Source organism: Rhinolophus sinicus, linkage group LG12, assembly GCF_036562045.2.
Source record: "Rhinolophus sinicus isolate RSC01 linkage group LG12, ASM3656204v1, whole genome shotgun sequence".
Taxonomy (NCBI): Eukaryota; Metazoa; Chordata; class Mammalia; order Chiroptera; family Rhinolophidae; genus Rhinolophus; species Rhinolophus sinicus.
In genome coordinates this window covers 261,443-270,139 of record NC_133761.1, presented here as the reverse complement: position 1 = coordinate 270,139, position 8,697 = coordinate 261,443, and the positions used below count along the sequence as shown (strand labels likewise).

The following is an 8,697-nucleotide window of genomic DNA, read 5'->3' as shown; positions in this document are numbered from 1 at the left end:
TGAAAAAAAAAGAGAAAGTATGGTCACACCCAAGAAAATGGCATATAAATGTGTGTTTCACCCAAATTGGCCCACTTGCTCACGTCAGCAACAAGGCTCCGCGTCTGAACTGTGGAGCAACACACAAAGGCACCACTTGGATGCCCAGGCAGGTGTGTGACCCCTGCGCCACATCAACCCCCTTCAAGAGTCCTAAGAAGTCCTGTTGCCAGAACCGTGAGTATGTGCTAGAGAAGGCAAACACTAAATAACATCAGCGTCTATGTCAGATGGACACTCACGGTGCCCACATCACAGGGCATCGGTGACAACTGAACAAGTCAGTGCCCACAGCACCATGAGACTGGAGCCTGGCAAATGGCGAGTGCCCTAACAAATGAATGACAAATGAATGAGAACTCGTCTGGTAGAGTGGTGGTCAGTGCGGAGAGAGCCAGAGACCCTGCAGCACAGTCCTGGGGAGGGCAGCAGAGGGTAGGGTGCAGCTCCAACCCAGACAGAAGAGAGGAGAGGGTGAGCAAAGGGGCTGGGAGGTGGCAGGGCCAGCGGTGGATGGCAGAGGTTGGCTCGCCTGGCGGATCCTCTTCCCCACTGAGGTGAAGGGAGGCTGTTAGTGGAATCGCCTGGGTGGGAGGGTGAGGGGCTGGAGGATGGGCCAGGCTGGGGTTGGCTGCCTGGAAGCCCAAGCACTGCAGCTCTGTTGGCTCCTTGTCAGGGCTCCAGGCACTGCCTCACTCCTCCTCCTCTTTGGTGGGAGACCCTTCCCTCCCAGTAGGAACAGCAAGCTGGGCTCCAAGGGCAGGAATGTCTTTATTGAAGCTGTGTTCCTAGGGTGTGGGGGCGGGGAGACTCTCAGAGGCCTGGGGGCTCTTCAGGTACTCGGCTTTAGGTTCAGGTCCAAAGGGCTGAGACAGCGCAGAGCCAGGAAGGAGTCAGGTCCCGAGAGTAGGGCGGAGGTGCCATCAGAGGGTGATGTTGTCCTCATACAGCGACAGCAGCAGCAGGACGGCCCAGCCGCCCAGTAGGCCCACGTTTTGCACCAGGAAAAGGAGCCAGGGCCGGGGATCCCGCACCTTGAGCATGGCGGGGAGCTGAGGAGGTGAGCTGTGTCAGTGGCGAGCTCAGCGTCCTTGCTCAGCTTCCCACCACAGCAGCCCCCTCCGCGCCCTCCGGCCTGACCATGTCACAGAGCGCCACGTAGAGGAAGAGGCCGATGGCGACCGCCAGGATCCAGGCCTCGCTCTCCTCGCCGACGCCGAGCGCGAGCGCTACGTAGAGGCCGGCAAAGGCCGTGAGCGCCGACACCAAGTTCAGCAGCAGCGCCCGGGGCACCGACAGTCCGGCGTGCAACAAGGCTGCGAAGTCCCCTGGGGCGGGAGGAATGGGGTCAGGCCGAGAGCCCCGCCCCTTGCCCAGCCCCCGCCCCCGCCCCGCTCTGCTCGCCACATCCCCGGCGGGTCCCGCCCAGTAGGCCGGCCCCGCGCAGCTCACCCAGCTCGTGGGGCACCTCGTGGCAGAACACGGCCAGCGAGGTGGCTAGCCCGGTCTTCCAGGAGGATGTGAAGGCGGCGCCCACCGCCAGCCCGTCGGCAAAGTTGTGCAGGCCGTCGCCCAGGGTGATCATGTAGGGCAGCAGCCTCAGCTCTGCGGGCGCAGCGGGCGTGGGTCGGCCTCAGTCAGGCCGCTGCCAAACCCCTAGCCCCCAACCTTTCCGGGGGCCCTCCCAGGACTCACCGGGGCTCTGTCTCCGGGGCTCCGGGCTCAGCAGCTCAGGGCTCTCCTCCGCCACCTGCAGGGGTTTCCAGTGGATGAGCCCGTGGGCCGGGGCGGGGAAGGCGTGGGGAGGTGCTGGGCCACAGATCAGCCTCAGAGGCCAGCAGGACGGAAGCGCTGGGGTGGGGGCTGGAAGTGTAGGTTCTGGAAAGGGTCCATGTGGAGGGGGCTCCGTGTGGGAGGGGACGTCCCGGCGGGGCAGCTCACCAGGTCTGCGCGGGAGCCTTCGTGGGGCTGCTTGGGAGGCCGCAGTTCCCTGGGTGCTAACTGCAGGGACATGCCATGGCTGTGGCCTCCGTGGCTGCGAGGCTCGTCCTTTGGGTCCTGCGGGACAGCGGCTCAGGGCCCTCCATGCCTCCTCCGCGTCCACCCACCCTGTCCAGCCCTCATGTGCCTGACCTCTGGGTCCAGGGGCAGCAAGAGATCAACAAGTTTCTCGAACAGGAAGAAGGCGTACAGGCCGCCGAGCACGACCACCAGGCGCCAGACGTGCTGAGGGCTGTGGCAGTTCATTCCATGCTCGCCGTGCCCCCCGTGCTGGTGCAGCCCTAGAACCTTGGAGGGGCAGGGGGCGCTGGGCTGGGTGCCCCGGGGTCTCCCCGCCACAGATGAAAGGGAGGGCCTAGGGGTGGCTGAAGGGCCACAGGAGGGCGGGGCAATGGAGCCCCTGGGGGTTGGGGGCAGGAAGACCTAGGGGCTGGGGCCCACCTTGGGCATCAAGTGCAGGAGGGCGTCTCCGGTGAGGGCACCCATGGCCATGCCCAGGAAGGCCTGGATGACGTAACGGGCAGCAGTGCTGCAGGCAGTGCAGATGAGAAGTAGGAGGCCGCAAACCGAGCAGAGGCAAATGAGCAGCGTGGCCAGCGAGCTGTACAGGTACTCTGCGTGGTGGGGCAACAAGGGCCCAGGTGAGGGCCTCCCTCTCAGCCTTCCCAGGGAGGGCATCTACTGGGTCCGGGAGTGAGCCAGAACTCACCAGTTGCGGGCCAGGCCTCTGCTCACGCTACCCCTGGGCCTCAAAGCTGGGTCCTTCTCCCAGGCCCCCACACTTCCCTTGATCCTTCTACTCCAGTGCCCCCTTCTCTCACCACTCCCAGACCCAGCTCTCCCCACCTCTCCCCTAGCCCAGCATCCACTGGCTCTCCCTGTCAGCCCCAGCACCCCTGGCACAGGCAGGCAGGCTGGGGAGGCGGGCACTCACTCTCCGCCTGGCTGAGCTGGTCTTGGGCAGGATGATTGGACTGGGGACTGCAGGCCCCACTCAGTTGCTGCTGAAGCAGGGCAGGGCTCAGTTGGGTCCAGGCCTCTGGGCTCACCCCAGTCTGCTCAGACAGCCCATACACAGCCATCACATCCCTGGCACCTAGGCACACCTGGGGGTGGCAGGACTGGAGGTCAGGGACCTGAGCGGGCCCGTGGGACCCCAGCTCTCCCCAGGACCATGGCTCATGGTACTCACCGTGTCCCACACACTGGAGTTGCTGTTTGGGGTGGTGGGGAGGGCAGAGCCCTGGTGGTCAGCCCTCTTTCCCAGAAGATGGTGGTCACTGTGGGCACCGTAGGTCTCGGTCACTCTGCCCACCCCCAGGCGCTGCATCAAGGCTGCCAGCTCTGACAGAGAAGACAGAAGCACAGTCTGTGTGGGCTCCAGCTGACCCTGCCCTGCCCTGCCCTGCCCTGCCCTGCCCAGGGGCTCGGGGCATGCCCTACTTAGTGGCCCAGCCCAGGCCTCACCGGCCAGTGTGATGTTGGGGGTGTCACCGTGGTGCTGCCGGAACACGAAGTCCACAAAGTACTGGGGGGTCGGCAGGGCATGGAAGCAGGACCCACTCCCAACATGGTCCAGCAGGGCGGCCAGCACGGGGCCGGGGCTGCCAGGAGTCCCCACCGCCGCCGCCTCCTCCAGCAGCTGCGGCAGGTCCACACAGGCCTGGGGGGGAGCTGAGCTTCAGCCCCACCCAAAGCATGGCCTTCCTGGCCTCCAGTTTGGCCATCACCTCTCGTGCCCTCGCACCCTAGATGCCTCTCAGCCCCTGCCCACCAGGTGAGGGCCCCTCCAGGGTTGCCCGCACTCCCTGCTCAGCTGGGTGGTGAACATCCATTGTGACCCCCCCCCAGCCCAGCCCACCCTCCTGTGTGTCCCCAGACTCCCCAAGGCACCCAGCAAGGCCTGGCAGGCTGTTCCACTCACCACAGCCAGGCCCATCCCCGAGTGGGCCCCTTCCTCTCCGCCTCCCTTGGGTCCTCCTCACCCACTCCTGCTGGCTGACCTGCCCGGGCCCTCACCTCGTCTGCAGTGGGCCGGCCAGTGGTCTGGGTCTGAATCCCCTGCACCAGCCTGCTCAGGCGTGGGATCAGGGCCTTGGGGCCCTCAAGCAGGGCCAGGAGATGGTCAGCATGGGAGGCCAAGCGGCCAGTTCGCACATCCTCACACGTGCCCTCAGGGTCGCTGAGGTAGAGGGCGGCAGCAGCACTGAGGCGGGCGATGTCTCGGGGCTCTAGGACTGGCCCCGGGGACAGCCCTGGCTTCTCAGGCCTGCCCAGGGCCAGGAGGTCATCCACAGACAGACACTGTGGGCAGAGACAGGTGGGCAGGGCCCTGCAGGGGCCACACACACCTCTTACCCCCACATCCTCCCATCACCCACTCTCACTCTGCTCTCACTCTCCTCCATAACATGAGTGCACACACACAGGGGGTCCCAGGCAGGGGTCGCCACCTTCCTGGGGTGGTTTCTTCCTGGAACCACTGCTAGTTTCATGGCCTGGGGGCTGCCAGTGAAGGTGACCCTGTGATCCTGGAGCTGTGTGTCCCCAGCATGGCCCCCCCACCCCAGGCAGGGCAGGCCTGTCTGTGCTCTGGGCTTGCGGCTGCGGGCAGGGCCATGTCGCCGGGCTGCTTGGCCTCTGCCCGCCTCCTGGAGTTTGCCCAAACCCTGTGCTTCCAGCCCTTAGGGTGGAGCGGGCAGGGCTGGGCCAGGGCTGGGGGACCTGTCGGGTGGGGCACTTACCTTTCCACACGGCCCTGGGGTGCAGTGCACACGGGCCGCCAGTGTATTTAACAGGCTGCCCAGAGCCACGCGGTCCAGAGTGCCCTGGCCCAATGACAGCGAAGTCAGCAGATGAACAGGCTGGGCCACGGTCACGGTCACCACCAGTACCACCAGCAGCAGCCCCAGCTCGCGCCAGGCCAGGACTGCCATACTGAGGCCACGGAGCACGGTGCTCTGGAGAGGCTGAGCACAGAGGGCTGGCTGCGGGAAGACGGCTGCCTGGGGCCAGACTGGGGCTAGGCACGAGGCTCTCTCCCAGGTATTTCCTGCTGGACTCTGTGATTGGCTGTCACAGGAGTCGCAGGTTAACCATTCCAGGGGCAGGTCCTCCCCAAAACAAGGAACCAGTGCCTGCGGGGGTGCATAGCTTCTTGGGGCTGGAGGGGTGGGTGGGTGGGCGGGCGAGGTAAGGACCTCTCCCAGGTATTTCCTGCTGAGCTGTGATTGTCTGCCAGGGGCCTAACCATTCCAGCAGCAGATCCTCCCCAAATCCAGGAACTGTTGCCTGCAGGGGCCAAGGGCTGGTAACCTCCCCTGGACTGGGCGGCCTGGGCATCCCCTGGGCTGCCTGCTGCCCCCAGAGTTGCAGGGCACAGCCACCCATCCACTCTTCCAAGGGCCTGGGGTATCGCCTCAGGCAGCCCTCTCTCCAGGGGTGGTCCCCAAGGACAGAACTGCTTGCATTCCACCATTCCCAGACATTCCACCTGAGAGCCCCAAGGCCCTTCCAGGGGCACCTCCCTGGGTCCTGGGCTGTGGTCTCTGTGGTGGGGGTGGGCTGGAGTCTTGAGGGAACAGATAAGGTACTGGCTGAGTCACTCTCCCCTCTCCAAACCCTCCAGGGAAAATTCCCCAGGAAATGGCCAAAGCCCTACGGGGAACCTAAGTACTCCTCCACGGGCCACCTAGGGAGGGGCTCTGGGGTGTGGCTCCCAGCCCTGCCCTGCCCCTCCCTGCTGCTCTCTCTGGCCTTTGACCCCTCAGCCTTACCTCTGCCTAGCTGGCATCTGGGGGAGGGGGTAGCTTTGCCTTCTGGAGGAAGCCTCTGGGCAGCCCCCCTGTTGAACCGACCCCTGACCCTGAGCCCTGTGGTGTATGGTTGGGGTGAGGAGAAGAAGCGCCAGGGGAGCAGAAAGCCTAGGTCCGAAAATTCTGTCCCCAGTGGCCTGTGACACACAGGACAGGGTATCAGGCTAAGGACAGTGTCCTGAGCCTGGGGTCAAGTTCTTTCTCTTGCCCAGCTCGAACAAACACCGGAAGGTACCACAGTGTAAACTCTGGGGGTGGGGCAGGGGAAGGGACAGGAAGAGCCTGCTGAAGAGCCGGGTGGGGGGCTTGGGGGGATTCAGATGATTCCTGGGCCCTTGGGTCAACGGGGAGGGAAGCTGGAGAGATTCAGGCACCTTTTCACACAGTTCTGAAGGCTGAGCCCAAATTGGCCTTTTTCCTCCCCCACCGTGCCAGGCCGAGGACCAGGCTGCAGCCACAGGCCACCCACCCACTGCTCAAGAGCCTGTTAGTTCCAGGCAAAGGTCTCAGCCCAGCCTTCCAGCCCTTCCTGAGCCCTTGAAGGCCTGGTACATGCTGGCAGTGCCCTCGGGCCCCAGTGGACTTCAGTGCTTGTCCACTTTCCTCCGCTGTCGGCCGATGGCCTCCTCCCTGCACATCTGCCCGCCCCCTGCTTGGTGCTGGGCTGCCCTCTGGGTGCTAAGCCCCATCCTGCGTCATCCCATCATTTAGTAAGCACATCGCAATCACTGCTGTCTTCACACACACACCTGTGCTCACAGCAGCATTATTCACAGCTGCCAAAATGTGGAAACAACTCAGTGTCCATCACAGATGAGGGATAAATACAACATGGTCCAGCCACACAGGGGAGCATTATTCAGCCTTGAAAAGGAGATCCTGGCACTCACTACAACACGCATGAGCCTTGAGTTCCTTATATCAAGTGAAATAAGCCTGCTGCTCCCTCTGGCCTTTGACCCCTCAGGCTTGTCTCTGCCTAGCTGGCACCTGGGGGAGGGGCAGGCCCCAGGGAGCCGGCCAACACCCTGCCCAGGTCTCAGGTCAGCCTTGGATGAAACTTGAGGACATTATGCTTTTTTTGTGACATGTCAGTCACAAAAAGACAAATTCTGTGTGATTCCACTTACATGAGGCACTTAGTACACATCTAGGGGCAGGAAGTAAAATGGTGGGTACAGCAGCTGGGAGAGGGGAAATGGGAATTTAATGGGGAGACTCCCAGTTTGGGAAGATGAAAGGGCTTCTGGAGACGGATGGCTGCAATAGTGGCACAAGGACATCAATGTGCTGAATGCCACTGCACTTAAAAAGGCACATTTTATGTTTTATAGATTTTATCAAAATAAAAAGACCGAAACAACCCTCCCTGGTCCTCTGCCCCTTCCACTGCCCCAGATAGTGCGACTGGGGTGCACTGGCAGCCTCTCTCAGGTTCCCCTCAAGCCTCACACTCCTATCAAGTTCACTGAAAGCCCCACAGGCCAGACACAAGGGTGCTTTCCCTGATCCATCTGCCTGGGCCCCTCTAGCTCCTTCGCTGGCCTTCCTAGCCCGTCTACAAGTGCAGCTGCACTGACCTTGGACATCTTGGGTAGAATTACTGGCACCTGATAGCAGGCTTTTGCACTGGAGACACTGAGCCTTCATCCTGTACACGTCCCTCTGGAATGGCTTCCTCTGATGTCTAGCCACCCACCTGACAGCTCCCCTGGACAGTCAGAGGCAAGGCCAGCCGTGCAAAGTGGGCTCTGGTCACCTTGTCACAGGAGCCCTGCTCCCCTCCAGCCTGTCTAGTGGCTCAGGCGCCAACCGTGGTGCAATCCTGGAGTCCCCTCTCCACTTTCAGCCTACAAGCAAACACTGTGGACGTGTTGTGAAACAGCCCACACCCAGAACCTGACACTCCCTCATCACCCCCCCTGCTCAGCCCTGGCTGGGACCCACCAGTCACCCTGTCTCTGCTACCGTTCCCTCGTAAAACACAAGCAAGATGGGGCACACCCCGGCTCCAAGCCCCCAGCTGGCACCCAGGGCTCCTGAGGACCGTCCCAAGTCCTTACCTCACCTGCCAGTCCCCTGCTGGCCCCTGGCCCTCACTCCCCACCTACGTCCAGCTCTGAGGGGTCTGGCTCACTCTCCCCTGTCCTTCTGCTCAATGCTGAGGCTGTCCTGGACCTCCCCACGTGAAACGGCACCTCCCCGTCCATCACACTGAGAAAACATATGTGCCTCCCTTCACTGCCTCTGGACACCACAGGTATCAGAATGCTACAACTAAACTGGCTTGTCCCTTGTCCCAATGTCACAGTTGCCGAAAGGTGCACAAACCTTGGGTGAGGCTGGCCAGGGGCTCCTGTGGTGTGTCCTGGCATGGGACGTACTCAGCGGCAGGAAGACCAACTGCCACACCCATGAGTTATCTACTGGGGCGCCAGCGAGCCACCACATAAGACAGGGCCCTGCTGCAAAGGTCGAGCCTTGTGCTGGCCTGCAGTATCCTCTGCGGCCAGACGTCCAAGCCTAGGGCACAGTGGCCCCTGCATTCAGCCAGCTGGGCCCCCAAGCTGTCTAGAGCTCAGATGAAGGGTGGGGATGTGTGTGTGGCAGGCAGGCTCCTCTGGTTAGGTTCAGGCCACACCTGGCTCAGGTGGGGGCTCGCCCACCCCATTGCTTGCCCACGCAGTGCCCACCAGGGAGGCTGCTGGCCCTGAAATGGCACTCAAGCCTTAAGCTGACGAGCCTGAGCCTGCTGTGTGCTCGGAGCCTGTGTGTGCCGGGACTGCTAAATGCCACCCGAGGCCCAGGGGCAAACGTGCTGGGCAGGCCTGTGTGTGGGGTG

General features: G+C 62.8%; 1 protein-coding gene across 2 annotated transcripts; it reads right to left on the bottom strand.

Annotated features, from left to right (window-relative positions):
- Nucleotides 1-791: 791 nt before the first annotated feature.
- Nucleotides 792-7,516, bottom strand: SLC39A4 (solute carrier family 39 member 4). 2 transcript variants are annotated; one of them, XM_074316555.1, is made up of 13 exons: nt 5,817-6,105; nt 4,785-5,112; nt 4,060-4,344; nt 3,508-3,703; nt 3,233-3,384; nt 2,975-3,146; nt 2,482-2,654; nt 2,173-2,328; nt 1,981-2,097; nt 1,735-1,789; nt 1,492-1,644; nt 1,180-1,367; nt 792-1,091 (listed from the first exon to the last, which is right to left on the bottom strand). In XM_074316555.1, the coding sequence occupies exons 1-13, from the start codon at nt 5,831-5,833 to the stop codon at nt 963-965; spliced, it is 2,121 nt and encodes a 706-aa protein (XP_074172656.1). In that variant the 5' UTR covers nt 5,834-6,105; the 3' UTR covers nt 792-962. The 2 variants fall into 2 exon arrangements, with proteins under 2 accessions (XP_074172656.1, XP_074172657.1); XM_074316556.1 differs by lacking the exons at nt 4,785-5,112; nt 5,817-6,105 and adding an exon at nt 7,436-7,516.
- Between the last annotated feature and the right edge of the window lie 1,181 nt (nt 7,517-8,697).

Excerpts from the sequence above, each read along its gene's own strand:
- SLC39A4 (XM_074316555.1), bottom strand. Across the intron at positions 3,704-4,059 it reads GCCGGCCCACTGCAGACGAG|GCCTGTGTGGACCTGCCGCA; the intron begins GTGAGGGCCCGG and ends GCTCCCCCCCAG. Across the intron at positions 3,147-3,232 it reads ACTCCAGTGTGTGGGACACG|GTGTGCCTAGGTGCCAGGGA; the intron begins GTGAGTACCATG and ends TGCCACCCCCAG.